Source organism: Tachyglossus aculeatus (assembly GCF_015852505.1).
Source record: "Tachyglossus aculeatus isolate mTacAcu1 chromosome Y4 unlocalized genomic scaffold, mTacAcu1.pri scaffold_167_arrow_ctg1, whole genome shotgun sequence".
Classification (NCBI taxonomy): domain Eukaryota; kingdom Metazoa; phylum Chordata; class Mammalia; order Monotremata; family Tachyglossidae; genus Tachyglossus; species Tachyglossus aculeatus.
The window spans coordinates 188386-204987 of NW_024044836.1; the positions used below are offsets into that span (position 1 = coordinate 188386).

The window sequence follows — 16602 nt, forward strand, 5'->3', positions numbered from 1 at the left end:
GCCCCCTTCGTCCATTATTCATTCATTCGTATTTATTGAGCGCTTACTTTGTGCAGAGCACTTCACTAAACGCTTGGGAAGTACAAATCGGCAACGTGAGATAGGGACTGGAGTCCAACCTGATTTGCCCATATCCACTCCAGTGTCTGGCCCACAGGAAGCATTTAACAAATACCACAATTATTGCTATTACTATTATCACTACCATTATTATTTAAATAACATAACTGAAGGTTACAAATGCTTTAAGAGTACATGTACAACGCATTTCAAATGGAAAGAGAGATTCAGTAGCTGGAGTTTCGGGCGGGAATGAGTTCTCCCAAGGGAGTGGTTCATGATGGGGAAAACGAGACCCCAAACTGAGCCCCTGAGGTACTTCCAGAGTTAGAAGGTGGGAGGCAGATGAGGAGCCAGGGAAAAAGACTGAGAAGAAGAGGCCAGAAAGGTAAGAGGGGAACTAAGAGAGGACAGAGTCAGTGGAGCCCAAGACTTCTGGATTGTGAGCACACTGTTGGGTAGGGGTTGTACCTATTTGCTGCCAAATTGTACTTTCCAAGTGCTCAGCACACAGTAAGCACTCAATAAATCTGATTGAATAGTGCTCTACACACAGTAAGCACTCGATAAATCTGACTGAATGATGCAGTTTCCAGGAGAGGGGGATGGTCCAGTGACAAAGGCAGTGGAGAGAAATGTTGAGGAGTACGAGGTCTGTCAGTTGGATTTGGCAATACGGTCATTCATGACCTTGAAAAGGACGGTTTCTGGGCAGTGACGGGCACAGAAGCCAGACTGCAAGGGACAGGGTGAAGAACTGGAGGTGAGCAAATGGAAGCAATGAGTGTAGACAACTCACTCCAGGAGTTTGGAGAGGAATGTTATAAGGGCGATGAGGTGATAAACTGGAGAGTGCGATGGGGTCACCTGTAAGGGTTTTGTTTGTTTTGTTCCTTGTTTGTTTGTTTTTAGGATAGGGAATGGATGGCATGTTTGGAAGCAATTCAGAAGGAACCACTGGAAACTGAGCATGCCATCATGGAGGGAAGAAGGGAAGGGGTGACTGTTTTGATGTGGTTGGAAGAGATGGGGTGGGAGGTGCAAGTGGAGAGGGTAGAATTTGAGGGGAGGCTGAGCTCTCCTCTTGAGAAACTGCTGAGAAGGATGGAATAGTCAAAGAGCGAGCAGGAGGTGGAAGGGAAGGGAAAGAATCAGGGGGGAGATTTTAGCGAAATCCTGCCTACTGGTTTCAACTTTATCGACAAACCACACGGCCCCGTCACTGGAACAACAGGTAGTGAGTGGGGCACGAGGGGTAGGTGGTTTGAGGATGGAAGCAAAAGTCTGAAACGGCTGGCATGGGCAATTGGCATGGGAGCCAGTGAGGACTCTTGCCAGGCAGAGGGGAGGGCAGAGTCCAATCAGATGAGGGTGAAGTTCTGATGGATGTGATCAGCTGGTGTCTGGTTTCTGCCAGCGGTGTTTTCCAGCTCTTGCACCAGAGTGGAGGAACCGTACTGTGGAAGCGACCCAGGGTGACGGAATGAGATCAACAGAGTGACTAAGCCCACACCTTCCCGCCTTGTCCTTCCCTCTCCAACACCTTCATACTTGAATGTGTGTCCCTTGAGCACTTCGATGCTCACCCCAGCCCTAAGGGGTTTCTATTTCTCCTGATAGTCTACTATGTTCCTTACCTATAATTTATTTAAACGCCTGTCTCTCCCTGAAGCCTGCAGCTCCTGGTGGGCAGGGACTGAGCCTACCAACTCCATTTCCCAAGTGCCAAGTATGGTACTCTGCACAGAGTAAACGCCCAACACATTACACTGACTGGTTGACTAATGGTTATATTCCAAGCTGCTGAGAAACAAGAAGAGGCCAGAAAGTGTTTCTGAGGGAAGCAGCAGTTAAAGGAATGGAGTTTCCTTTTTTCAATTAATCCATCAATGGCACTTGGTGAGCACTTACCCTGTGCAAAGCACTGTACTAAGCACTTGGGAGAGAACAATACAACTGATTTGGTAAGCACATGGGAAAATCTATTTGCTTAAAATACACAGTCAGCTGGAATGGGAGTAGCTGGTGGGGAGAGGGGAGGGGAACGATAGTGGAGACAGGGTCAAGGAAACAGAAGACAAAACAAACAAACAACCAAACAAGGAGGCAGAGAGACGACTAGAAGGAAAGAGCAGGAACGATGGGTTGTGCAGTTTCTTGTAGTCTGCTGGACACCCGGTCCCAAGCAGGGAAATGGAAGATGATGCAATGTAGGCTGGGTGAGTTTCTTTGTGAACTGTGCACCTGGCAGTGCGTGGGAGTGTCCTCAGAATGGCTCCCTCTTTTGCCTTTCTCTAACCTCTGATCTCACCCATGCTGATGCTGGTTCTCCAAGAAATGAATAAAGATCATTCTCTTCGGCGATTTCACTTCTTCTTGCTCCATCAAATGACACTGTATTACACCAACACTAATCAACCATGAGTAAAATTTGTAATCTGCACCTTTTTTAAAAGGCGCAGCCCAGTGACAATCATTTGAGAATGCTTGCTGGACCCACCCACAAGCCTGACTTTGATGGGTCTGCTACAGGGAAGACAAGACACTCGTGGGCTGGGGACTGGAAAGAGCAAAAGCTCCTGAAAGTGAAGAGAGAGCACACTTGCTCGGAGGTGGAAGTTTCTGGAAGTAGATACAGTTGAATTCTAATGTGCTTCCTGTAAAAGGATCAGTTCACTCATGTGTTACTAATAGAAGGGTTTTACCTCACAATCAGGACAAAGTACTACTCTGGAATCTTCAGTCTTCGAAAAACATGCTTCATGAGGGGGATTCCGATTATGAATTTCAACTGGGAGACCTGTTGACACAAATCGGTTTTAAATCTATTTTGTTATGGTTTCTGTTACGTGAAATCTACACAGCTCTCCCACAACTATTTTCCCCTCACTTTAAAAATTCTAATCAACATGTAAAATCATCATAGAAAGAGAGTACAATACTTTCATCGAGGCAAGGAATACCGTCAGTTTCATTCCTGATTAAAAAAACATCCAAGGTCCCAAAGTGGGAGAAAAAAAATCATCAATCTAACGTCAGACTTCGTCACCTAAGTACTAACTGTCAGTGAGCTAGTTTGGTTTCTGGCTTGGATGTCTCTTTAAAACCACTGTTTCCAGAAGGCTGACTAAGAAGGAGCGGGAGAAAGACCAGATTCAAAATTACTTGTGCACTGCTGGGCTTTCTGGAAGCATTTAATACTGTAAAGCCAGCACTTTTCCAGGATCTGACACTTTATGGAACACATTTTAAAAGGCATGTGAATTATCTCAATGTATATCATCACAGTCATCTGTATAACAGTATTTGTTAATCACATACTCTGCACCAGGCACTGAGCTAAGCGCTAGGGCAGATGTCAGATCATTAGGTTAGATCGAGTCCCTTTCCTCCCCAGGACCCAGGGCCCTCCAAGTGGGAAGGAGAACAGGTATTTAACCCCCTTTTTGCAGACAAGGAACCTGAGGCGCAGAGAAGCCAAGAGACTTTTCCACAGTTGCACAGCACGTGAGTGGTGGAACCAGGATTAGACCTCAGATCGCCTGTCTCCTAGTCCAGTGATAGTTTCACTAAGCCACGCTGTGTCTCTCTCCAGCATGCCCATGAAAACACTGCCATGCCCCTTTTCTGGTCTTTGGACATACAGAATGGTCAGTACCCCAGGGATCAGGGCATGAGCTTGAGATGTTTTCACAGAAGTGGGGATAATAATGATGGCATTTATTAAGCGCTTACTATGTGCAAAGCACTGTTCTAAGCGCTGGGGATGTTACAAGGTGATCAGGTTGTCCCACGTGGGGCTCACAGTCTCAATCCCCATTTTACAGATGAGGCACAGAGAAGTTAAGTGACTTGCCCAAAGTCACACAGCTGACAATTGGCAGAGCCGGGGTTTGAACCCATGACCTCTGACTCCAAAGCCCAGGCTCTTCTCCACTGAGCCACGCTGCTAAGGCATCCAGCCAGTGTCCCTAAAATCGCCCCTCTCAGAGCAAGGATATTTGTTTACTACTCTTCTGAGTTTCAAAACTCCCCTGAAGAGGGAATCATAATCACATTAGCTTCGCAGTTCCCCAATGCACTCTTTCTCGATGCAAGTCCTTCAAAGGGGACACTGGGCCAATCAGGTCTCTTGTTGAGGGCCCTCAACAAGTCACTCAACAGCGCCCTCGGTACCTGAGTGGCCCTACTTAATCAGTCAATCACACCATCAATCAATCGCATTTCCTGAGCACTCCCTGGCTGCACATCACGGCACTAAAGCACTTGGGAGAGTACAGTACAACAGAGTTGGTAGGCACATTCCCAGCCGAGCTAAAGCCTAGAAGGGGAGACAGCAGTGTGGCTGAGAGAAGCAGCGAAAGAGCACGGGCTTGGGAGTCAGAGGTCGTGGGTACTAATCCCAGCTCTGCCACTTGTGAGCTGTGTGACTTTGGGCAAGTCACTTAACTTCTCTGCGCCTCAGTTACCTCATCTGGAAAACGGGGATTAAGACTGTGAGCCCCATATGGGACAACCTGATTACCCTGCTATCTACCCCAGTGCTTAGAACGGTGCTTGGTACATAGTAAGTGTTTAACAAATACCATCATAAATATTATTATTATTAATGTTATTATTGTTATTATATAAACAAACAACTTACTGACAGGAACGTAAGCAGTGTGGGCCCGAGGCGGGGAGGGTGGGTAAAGGGTGCAAATCCACGTGAAAGGGTGAAGCAGGAGGGAGTGGGAGAAGAGGAAATGAGGGCTTAGTTGGGGAAGTCCCTTTGGAAGAGGAGAGCTTTTAATAAGGCCTTGAAGGTGGGGAGAGTGATCACCTGTCAGATCTCTTCTGATTCTCTCCTGGACCCCTTTCAATCTGGCTCCCGACCCCCTCACTCCACAGAAACCACCCTCTCAAAGGTCACCGTTGGCTCAGAGGAAAGAGCACGGGCTTGGGTGTCAGAGGTCAGGAGTTCTAATCCCGGCTTCGCCACTTGTCAGCTGTGGGACTTTGGGCAAGTCACTCACCTTCTTTGTCCCTCAGTTACGTCATCTGTAAAATGGGGATTAAGACTGTGCGCCTCACATGGGTCAGCCTGATAACACTGTAACTATCCCAGCGCTTGGAACACTGCTTGGCACATAGTTAGTGCCTAACAAATACCACTATTATTATCATTATCATCATCATCATCATCATCATCATCATCATCATCCTTCCTCCTCCTCCTCCTCCTCCTCCTCCTCCTCCTCCTCCTCCCCCTTCTTCTTCTTCTTCTCTCTTCTTCTTCTTCTTCTCTCCTCTTCTTCCTCTTCCTCCTCTTCCTTCTTCTTCTTCTTCCTCTTCTTCCTCCTCCTCCTCCTCCTCTTCTTCTTTTATTATTATTATTATTATTATTATTATTATTATTATTATTATTATTATCAATTATTATTACCTCCTTCTTGCCAAATCCAATGGCCTCTACTCCATCCTCATTCTCCTCGACCTTTCAGCTGCCTTCAACACTGTGGACCATCAAGCCCTTCTCCAGGAAACGTTATCCAACCTTGGCCTCACTGACTCTGCCCTCTCCTGGTTCTCCTCTTCCCTGGCCACTCATTCCCAGTCTCCTATGCAGGCTCTTCCTCTGCCACCCACCCTGAACAGAGGGATCACCTCAAGGTTCAGTTCTGGGTCTCCTTCTATACTCCATCTACACTCAGTCCCTTGGAGAACTCATTCGCTCCCATGGCTTCAACTGCCATCTCTCTGCAGATGGTATCCAAATCTACATTGCCTCCCCTGATCTCTCTCCCCACTCTCCAGGCTCGCATCTCCTCCTGCCTTCAAGACATCTCTACTTGGATGTCCTTCCGTCACCTCAAACTTAACATGTCCAAACCAGAGCTCCTTGCCTATCCCATCACTGTAGATGGCACCACCGTCCTTCCCATCTCACAAGGCTGTAACCTAGAACAGTGCTTTGCACATAGTAAGCACTTAACAAATACCATCATCATTATTATTATCCCTGACTCCCCTCTCTCATTCAACCCACATATTCAATCCATCACCAAATCCTATCGGTCCCACCTTCACGACATCACTAAAATCCGCCCTTTCCTCTCCATCCAAACTGCTAATACAATCACTCATCCTATCCAGCCTGGATTACTGCATCAGCCTCCTTGCTGACCTCCCGACCTCCTGTCTCGCCCCACTCCAGTCCGTACTTCACTCCGCTGCCGGAATCATCTTTCTACAAAGACGCTCTGGACACCCCACCCTCCTCAAATAACTCTAGTGGTTGCCCACCCACCTCCGGTATCAAACAAAAACTGCTCCCCGTTGGCTTCCAAGCACTCCATCGCCTTGCCCCCTCCTACCTCACCTCGCTGCTCTCCTGCTACAAACCCAGCCTGCACATTCTGCTGCTCTAGAGCTAACCTACTCACTGAGCCTCGATCTTGCCAGTCCCACCGCCAAACCCCCAGCCCACATCCTGCCTCTGGCCTGGTAAGCCCTCCCTCCTCAAATCCCACAGACAATTACCCTCCCCCACTTCAAGGTTGTATTGAAGGCATATCTCCTCCAAGAGGCCTTCCCAGACAGAGCCCCGCTTTTCCTCATCTCCCACTCCCTTCTGCATCGCCCCGACTTGCTCCCTTTGCTCTTCCCCACCCGCTCCCAGCCCCACAGCACTTACGCGTATATCTGTGATCCTATTCATTTGTATTGATGTCTGTCTCCCCCGCCCCAGGCTGTGAGCTCACTGAGGGCAGGGAATGTCACTGTTTATTGTTGTACTGTACTTTCCCAAGCGCTTAGTACAGGGCTCTGCACACATTAAGCGCTTAATAAATACGACTGAATGAATGAATGAAGAGGAAGGGAACTCCAGGACTGAGGCAGGATGTGGCTCAACGGTCAGCGACGAAGCAGAGATCGAGGTACAGCGACCAGGTGGGCGGTGGGGGAGCCAAGTCTGTGGCCTGGGCAGTAGTCAGAAATCAGCGAGGTAAGGTAGCAGGGGGCAAGGTGATTGAGTGCTTTAGAGCCTACAGTAAGGAACTTTGGCTTGATGTGGCGGTGGATGGGCAACCACTGGGGGCTCTTGAGGAGCGGATAAACACGGACTGAACATTTTTGTAGAAAAGTGAACCCAACGGCAGAGAGCAGTAAGGACTGGAGTGGGGAGACACAGGAGGAAGGGAGGTCAACAAGGAGGCTGAGGCAGGAAAAGGGCTTGGATTAACATGGTAGCGGTTTGGATGGCCTCCCTCTCCTCTCTACCCAATCTTCATGATCAGATTACTGCTCTCAACTCTTATCTACCCTTTCTACTCAGCTAGACTCGCTTGCTCCCCTTTCCCTTCGCCGCTCTCGTGCCACTAACCCACAGCCCTGGATCACTGCCACTGTCCGCCTCCTTCGCTCTTATGCTCGAGCTGCGGAACGGTGCAGGAGAAAGTCTAAACACCACGCCAACCCCGTTCACTTCAAGTTTATCTTTCCCGGCCTCAACTCAGCCCTCTCCTCTGCCAGACAAAACTATTTCTCCTCCCTTATTGACACCCATGCCCATCATCCCCGTCAGCTCTTCCGTACATTCAACTCCCTTCTCAGGCCCCCGGTTCCTCCCCCTCCTCCTTCCCTCACCCCCAACGATCTGGCCTCCTACTTCATTAATAAAATTAAATCCATCAGGTCTGAGCTCCCCAAAGTCACTCCCCCCCCACCCCCACCCCTTCTCCAACCCCCCTGGCTCTCAACGCTCTCCGCTACTCTCCCATCCTTCCCAGCAGTATCCTCAGAGGAGCTCTCCACCCTCCTCTCAAGTGCTACTCCGGCCACCTGTGCTTCTGACCCCATTCCCTCTCATCTCATGAAATCTCTCGCTCCGTCCCTTCTCCCCTCCTTAACTTCCATCTTCAACCGCTCACTCTCCACCGGTTGCTTCCCCTCTGCCTTCAAACATGCCCATGTCTCTCCCATCCTAAAAAAACCCCTCTCTTGACCCCACCTCACCTTCTAGTTATCGCCCCATCTCCCTCCTACCGTTCCTTTCCAATCTCCTTGAACGAGTCGTCTACACGTGCTGCCTCGAATTCCTCAACACCAACTCTCTCCTCGACCCCCTCCAGTCTGGCTTCCGTCCCCCACATTCCACGGAAACTGCCCTCTCAAAGGTCACCAATGACCTCCTGCTTGCCAAATTCAACGGCTCCTACTCTATCCTAATCCTCCTCGACCTCTCAGCTGCCTTCGAAACTCTGGACCCCCGCCCCCCCCCGGCTCCTCAACACGCTAGCCAAGCTTGGCTTCACTGACTCCGTCCTGCCCTGGATCTCCTCTTACCTCTCCGGTCGTTCATTCTCAGTCTCTTTTGCAGACTCCTCCTCCCCCTCCCATCCCCATACTGTGGGGGTTCCTCAAGGTTCAGTTCTTGGTCCCCTTCTGTTCTCGATCTACACTCACTCCCTTGGTGACCTCATCCGCTCCCACGGCTTCAACTATCATCTCTACGCTGATGACACCCAGATCTACATCTCTGCCCCTGCTCTCTCCCCCTCCCTCCAGGCTCGCATCTCCTCCTGCCTTCAGGACATCTCCATCTGGATGTCTGCCCGCCACCTCAAACTCAACATGCCCAAGACTGAACTCCTTGTCTTCCCTCCCAAACCCTGCCCTCTCCCTGACTTTCCCATCGCTGTTGACGGCACTGCCATCCTTCCCGTCTCACAGGCCCGCAACCTGGGTGTCGTCCTCGACTCCGCTCTCTCGTTCACCCCTCACATCCAAGCCGTCACCAAAACCTGCCGGTCTCAGCTCCGCAACATTGCCAAGATCCGCCCTTTCCTCTCCATCCAAACTGCTACCCTGCTCGTTCAAGCGCTCATCCTATCCCGTCTGGACTACTGTATCAGCCTCCTCTCCGATCTCCCATCCTCGTGTCTCTCCCCACTTCAATCCATACTTCACGCCGCTGCCCGGATCGTCTTTGTCCAGAAACGCTCTGGGCATCTTACTCCCCTCCTCAAAAATCTCCAGTGGCTACCAATCAACCTACGCATCAGGCAGAAACTCCTCACCTTCGGCTTCAAGGCTGTCCATCACCTTGCCCCCTCCTACCTCACCTCCCTTCTCTCCTTCTACAGCCCAGCCCACACCCTCTGCTCCTCTGCCGCTAATCTCCTCGCCGGGCCTCGGTCTCGCCTGTCCCGCCGTCGACCCCCGGCCCACGTCATCCCCCTGGCCTGGAATGCCCTCCCCCCCCACATCCGCCAACCTGGCTCTCTTCCTCCCTTCAAGGCCCTACTGAGAGCTCACCTCCCCCAGGAGGCCTTCCCCGACTGAGCCCCCTCCTTCCTCTCCCCCTCCTCCCCCTTCCTCTCCCCCTTCTCCCCTTCTCCATCCCCCCCGCCTTACCTCCTTCCCTACAGCACCTGTATATATGTATATATCTTGGTACGTATTTATTACTCTAGTTATTTATTTATTTTACTTGTACTTATCTATTCTATTTACCTTATTTTGTTAATATGTTTTGTTTTGTTCTCTGTCTCCCCCTTCTAGACTGTGAGCCCACTGCTGGGTAGGGACCGTCTCTATATGCTGCCAACTTGTACTGCCCAAGCGCTTAGTACAGTGCTCTGCACACAGTAAGCGCTCAGTAAATACGGTCGATTGATTGATTGATTGGTGGATTTTGGCGATGCTGCGAGGGTGGAACCGACAGGCTCTGGTGACCGATCGACTGTGTGGGTTGAATGAGAGAGATATATCGAGGAACAATGCCAAGGCTACCGGTGGGGGGGGGGGGGGGCGTGGGAGGAGGTGCTGCCCACGGTGATGGGAAAGTCACGGGGAGGGCAGGGGTTGGGTGGGAAGATGAGCAGTTCTGTTTTGGACCCGTTATGTTTTTCGGGTGTTGGAGGGACATCCAGGTAGAGATGTCCTGAAGGCAGGGGGGAAATACCAGGCTGCAGAGAAAGGGAGAAATCAGGGATGGAGATGAAGATGCTCTCCCTGAAAGGCAAGGGGACAGAAAAGATACTGAACTCTATTCTCACAGTCAATCAAATAATCAGTGGTATCTAATAAGTGCTTAACCGTGAGCGTTTGGGAGTCCACAATACAAGTCGAGTTTGCAGACACAGTCCCTGCCCCTGAGGATTTTACAGCAGAATGGGGGCACCAGATGGAAGAGAGTGCATTCGTGGGTGACGATGAAAGACCCCATCTAATCGGCAACATCTTCTTCAAACACAAAGCCTGTGCTAGAGGACAGAGAGTGCACGGGCCTGGGGTGTAGGGGATCTGGGTTCTAAACCAGGCCCTGCCTCCTACCAGCTAGGTTAGGCTGGTCATGTCACCTAACTTCTCTGTGCCTCGGTTTATTCACCTGCAACCTAAGGATGAAATACCCTATTGCCCTTCTCCTTTAGACTGTGCTCCCTGTGTGTAGGGACTGGGGCTGCCCCAGCACCTGGTCCTGTGGTGGACACCAAGGAATGTGCTCAACAAGCACCATAATTATTATTATTACCGTTATTACATTATCACCAGGCAAAGCAGCATGGGGTATTGGCTAGAGCACAGGCCTACTTGTGCACTAAGGATGAAATACCCTAACATCTGATACCCTAACAGATGTCAGAAGGTCATGGGTTCTAATGCCGGCTCCGCCACCCGTCTGCTTGAGCGACCTTGGGTAAGTCAATTCACTTCTCTGTGCCTCAGTTACCTCAGCTGTAAAATGTGGATTGAGAACGTGAGCCCGATGTGGGGCAGAGACTGTATGTCTGACCCGATTTGCTTGTGTCCACCCCAGCCGTTAGTGCAGTGCCTGGAACATAGGTAGCGCTTACCAAGAACAATAATTATTACCCCGATGACGATGATGATCTTCATTTATTTAATGGTATTTATTAAGGGCATCCTATGTGCCAGGCGTTGTACTAGGCCCTTGGGTAGATACGGGCTAATCGGGTTGGGCCCAATCCATGCCCCACCGGGCGGGGGGCGGTGTTGCATTGCTTTAATCCCCATTTTACAGATGAGGTAATTAAGGCACACAGAAATGGAATTATTGTTATTATCGTTTCACAACATGGAAGCAACATGGCCTCGGGGAAAGAACTCGGGCCTGGGAGTCAGGGGACCTGGCTTCCAATCTGGGCTCTGTTACTTTCATTCAACCCTATTTACTGAGCGTTTACTGTGTGCCAAGCCTACTTGCCTGCTGTGTCACTTTGTTGCTTAACTTTCCTGTGCCTCAGGTTTCCTCAGCTGTGAAATGGGGAAGGAATAAAATTCCTGTTCGCCTTCCTGCTTTGACTGGGAGTCCAACTGGGACAGGGGCTGGGTGCCTACCCTGATTAACTCCTATCTACCCCAGCGCTTAGGGCAGTGTTTAGAGCACGTGGGCTCTAAGGCTCAGCAAGTGAAATTATTATTATTTTTATTACACCCACGATGCTCATTATTTACATCCACCTACTTCCCACGAAAAGTTAATTCATTCATGCATTCATTCATTCAACCGTATTTACTGAGCGCTTACTGTGTGCACAGCACTGTACTAGGTGCTTGGGAAGTACAAGTCGGCAACATACAGAGACGGTCCCTACCCAACAATGGGCTCACAGTCTAGAAGGGGGAGACAGACAACAAAACAAAACATGTAGACAAAACATGTTACTCTCCGGATCTGCTCTGCACACAGTAAGTGCTCAATAAATATGACTGAATGAGTGAATGAATCTGCTACGCCCCATTCGTCCAGTCACAATGGTGAAAGGGGGGCTGGGGCACCTGAAGGGCAGGGGAAAGGTGGGCGAGGCCAATGTGGCTCTCCCCAGCTGGCTGGTGGGCCTCCTCCCCCTCCAAGCTTCTCCCTGCCAGCTCTCCCCAGCCCAGAGGGGATTTCAGACTTCTGGCTTTGTATGTGCCCATTCACAGCACCAGTCAACGAATACCATCGCAACGCGTACACTCCATGTTCCCGCTGCCGGGCTCCAGACAAGGGGCTCTGACCTCCCTGAGCCTCCCTCGCCCTTCGGCCCAATGGAACACTTTGGGGAGACTGCAAGGGGGGTGGTCGACTGAAAACGAGCTCGACTTGACTCGATCCAATGTAACCAAGATCGCTAAGCCCCCAAAATGTATTCATCTCAAGTTACGTGAGACCAAGCTGCTGGGCAAGGCGAGAAGAAGAGCTAAGGAGCAACCAAACCACGGCAAACTGGTAAAAACCGGGGCCCGGAGGGAAAATAAGAAGGGGCGTGGATAGCAGACAAGCGCGCGCGCGCGCGCACACACGCACACACGCGCACACACACGTAGAGAGGGGGAGAGAAGGGGGGGGGAGGGCGGGAGAGGGAGAGGGAGATGGAGGGAGACGGAGGGAGGGAGGGAGGGAGGGAGGGAGAGGGAGGAAGGGAGGGGGGGGAGGGAGGGGGGAGGGAGGGAGGGAGAGATGGGGAGAGTGAGTGAGAGAGAGAGAGAGAGAGAGAGAGAGAGAGAGAGAGAGAGAGAGTGGGAGGGAGTGGGAGGGAGTGGGAGGGAGCGAGGAGAGCCCCGCCCCGCCGAGCGCCGCCCCGCCCCACCCCGCCCCACCCCGCCCCGCCCCGCCCCGCGGTCTCCCCATGAAGGCAGGGGCTCAGAGATGAGGAAAACTCTGAAGAAAATCTGCCCCGGGAGGCGCTGGACAGTCACCAGGAAAGTCGTCATATCAATCAATCAATGAATCAATCAATCAATCGATCGTATTTATTGAGCGCTTACTGTGTGTAGAGCACTGTACTAAGCACTTGGGAAGTACAAGTTGGCAGCATATAGAGACGGTCCCTACCCAACAGTGGGCTCACAGTCTAGAAGGGGGAGACAGAGAACAAAACCAAACATATTAACAAAATAAAAATAAATAGGATATGTACAAGTAAAATAAATAAATAACTAGAGTAATAAATACGTACAGACATATATACATATACAGAGGTGCTGTGGTGAAGGGAAGGAGGTAAGGCGGGGGGGGGATGGAGAGGGGGAGGAGGGGGAGAGGAAGGAGGGGGCTCAGTCGGGGAAGGCCTCCTGGGGGAGTTGAGCTCAGCCAGTAGGGCCTTGAAGGGAGGGAGAGAGCCAGCTTGGCGGATGTGGGGAGGGAGGGCATTCCGGGCCAGGGGGATGACGTGGGCCGGGGGTCGACGGCGGGACAGGTGAGACCGAGGCCCGGTGAGGAGATTAGCGGCAGAGGAGCTGGAGGGGGCGGGCTGGGCTGTAGAAGGAGAGAAGGGAGGTGAGGTAGGAGGGGGCGGGGTGATGGACAGCCTTGAAGCCGAGGGTGAGGAGTTTCTGCCTGATGCGTAGGTTGATTGGTAGCCACTGGAGATTTTTGAGGAGGGGAGTAAGATGCCCAGAGCGTTTCTGGACAAAGACGATCCGGGCAGCGGCGTGAAGTATGGATTGAAGTGGGGAGAGACACGAGGATGGGAGATCGGAGAGGAGGCTGATACAGTAGTCCAGACGGGATAGGATGAGCGCTTGAACGAGCAGGGTAGCGGTTTGGATGGAGAGGAAAGGGCGGATCTTGGCAATGTTGCGGAGCTGAGACCGGCAGGTTTTGGTGACGGCTTGGATGTGAGGGGTGAACGAGAGAGCGGAGTCGAGGACGACACCCAGGTTGCGGGCCTGTGAGACGGGAAGGATGGCAGTGCCGTCAACAGCGATGGGAAAGTCAGGGAGAGGGCAGGGTTTGGGAGGGAAGACAAGGAGTTCAGTCTTGGGCACGCTGAGTTTGAGGTGGCGGGCAGACATCCAGATGGAGATGTCCTGAAGGCAGGAGGAGATGCGAGCCTGGAGGGAGGGGGAGAGAGCAGGGGCAGAGATGTAGATCTGGGTGTCATCAGCGTAGAGATGATAGTTGAAGCCGTGGGAGCGAATGAGGTCACCAAGGGAGTGGGTGTAGAGTGAGTTATACGCCTGTGCTTATACTAATAGTAATAACTGTTATTGTTATTATTAAGTGTTATTATTATTAGAGTTACGACGACGACGACGACGACGATGACGACGACGACGACGCATATAATTGTGGCATTTGTTAAGCGCTTACTCTATGTTGGGCACTGTAGTACGCGCTGGGATAGATACAAGCAAATTGGGTTGGACACGGTCCCTGTCCCACATGGAGCTCGTAGTCCTAAACCCCATTTTAGAGATGAGGTTGATGGGGTCACGTTGGAGTAACAAGCTGTTTCGGTCCCATGCACCATGGAAAGGTGCAGACGTTGTTTGCGCGTACGTGGTCCTGTTGCCATACTTGGTATGGGCCTCAGACCCTGCAGCCCACTGGCTGGGTGCCGGGAACCAAACCAAATAAGGAGATAGACACCGCCCAGCCCTGCACCAAATCCGCACCAATGCAGTCCCCGCTGCGCCAATTCTGCACCAATCACGGTGATCAGCAACCAGGAAGTACCAACAATCAATCAATCAATCAATCGTATTTATTGAGCGCTTACTGTGTGCAGAGCACTATACTAAGCGCTTGGGAAGTGCAAGCTGGCAACATATAGAGCCAGTCCCTACCCAACAGTGGGCTCACAGTCTAGAAGACTGTGTAGAAGGGCTCACGGTGTATAAGCTTGTTACATCGGGCACTTGGCGCACCTTTTCCCTTAAGGAAAGGAGCCCGCCGGGCGCGTTACCCCCTATTCGATCGTACCCACAAACCATTAAGACTCACAAACATTAAGAGTCACACGCTGTTTTGACTAATTCCTTAGTCGCCCGGCGACCTTGGTGGCGATCCAGGACAACCGTCGCCATGAGGGTCACTGAGGCCCGGAGAAGTGGAGTGGCTTGGCCAGGGTCTCGCCTGACTCATATAAATTACTTACGCATACTTATAACTTCCTCCCCTTCTAGACTGCAAGCTCCTGCAGGGCACGGAACGTGTCTGCCCCGACACTGCTGACACGATATGCCACTCTGCGGGGCGAGCCAACCGCGGCACCCATGCCCTCCGGGAGGACGGAAAACCGGCGAACCGTTCCCCCTCCCGCCGGCCCAGCCCCTCACCCCGGGCTGCGGCGAAGCCGCTTCGACAAGTGCTGCAAAGAACCTCGTGTGGATCCCGCAGCCGATGGTCCCGATGGTCTCCTCCGGTGATGGGTGCACGGGGACGAGCGGCCCTCCAGCCGGAACCGGACCTGGAACCGCCGCCCACACCGGCCGCCGCCATCTTCCCCGTGGTCGAACTCCCCCCGCCCCCCACCTCCCCCAGGCGCATGTGCCGGATCCAGGTGCAGGAGCCCGCGCCCCTGATTGGAGCGCTTGTGGCCAATGGCGCGAGGCGGGTCGCGGTGGGCCCTTCAGTCAGCTGGTCTGAGGCAACGGTGAGGGAGCCCGGCCCCTCGCGCCTAGTCGCTAAGCGACCTCGCACCTCCCCGCCCTCAGAGGCGGCAGGCGCGTTCTGGCCTTAGTGGCAGCCGGGCCGGACTAGAGCTGAAGGCCTGGGGCGGGAGGGAAGGGAGAGAGAGAAACGGGGACGTGGAAGGAGGATGAGGGGAGGCGGGGGTCTCTGAACATAGTTAATCATCAGTCAATCAAATTTCGCAGCAACCTACTTGAGAGAGTGTGAGCCCGTTGTTGGGTAGGGACCGTCTCTATATGTTGCCGATTTGTGCTTCCCAAGCGCTTAGCACAGTGCTCTGCACACCGTAAGCGCTCAATAAATACGATTGGGTGACTACCCTCTCTCCTAGTTCCTTTGGTTTTTTTTTTTTTGGGGGGGGGGGATTTATTTTTTTAGTTATTTTTTAATGATATTGCAGAGATTGCAGAGAAGCAGCGTGGCTCAGTGGAAAGAGCACGGGCTTTGGAGTCAGAGGTCATGGGTTCGAATCCCAGCTCCACCACAAGTCTGCTGTGTGACCTTGGGCAAGTCACTTAACTTCTCTGAGCCTCAGCTACCTCATCTGTAAAAATGGGGATTAAGACTGTGAGCCCCACGTGGGACAACTTGATCACATTGCATCCCCCCCAGCACTTAGAACAGTGCTTTGCACATAGTAAGCGCTTAACAAACGCCCTCATTATTACTATATTTGCCATAAGGGTTTACTATGTGCCAGACAATGTACTAAGCGCTGGGGCAGGTACAGGCTAATGAGGTTGGACACAGTCCATGCCATTCACTCGTATTTCACTCAATCCTATTTACTGAGCGCTTTCTGCGTGCAGAGCATGTCCCACATGGGGCTCACGGTCTTAGGCCCCATTTTACAGATGAGGGAACTGGGGCACAGAGAAGTGAAGTGCCTTGCCCAAGCAGACACGGTTCGGGGATTAGACCCCGGGGCCTTCTGACCCCCAGGCCTGTCCTCTAATCCACTAGACCACACTGCTTCTGGCCTAGTGGCCACACTCCCCTCCATAACCTCTCTTCCAGTTCTCTCCTAGGTCCCCTCCAATCTGGCTTCCGCCCCCTTCACTCCAAAGACACAGCCCTCTCGAGGGAAATCAATGACCTACTTCTCGCCACATCTGACGGCGCTACTCTATCCC

General features: G+C 52.0%; 1 protein-coding gene across 1 annotated transcript in view; it reads right to left on the reverse strand.

The window, feature by feature from the left end:
- Positions 1-15277, reverse strand: part of LOC119921747 (RING finger protein 17-like) — a 93474-nt gene extending 78197 nt beyond the window's left edge. Inside the window, exons 1-2 of the mRNA XM_038741806.1 lie at positions 15115-15277; positions 2766-2860 (exon numbers count right to left, since the gene is read on the reverse strand). Coding sequence (XP_038597734.1) covers positions 2766-2860; positions 15115-15277 — 258 coding nt within the window. The remainder of the gene's footprint in view (positions 1-2765; positions 2861-15114) is intronic.
- Between the last annotated feature and the right edge of the window lie 1325 nt (positions 15278-16602).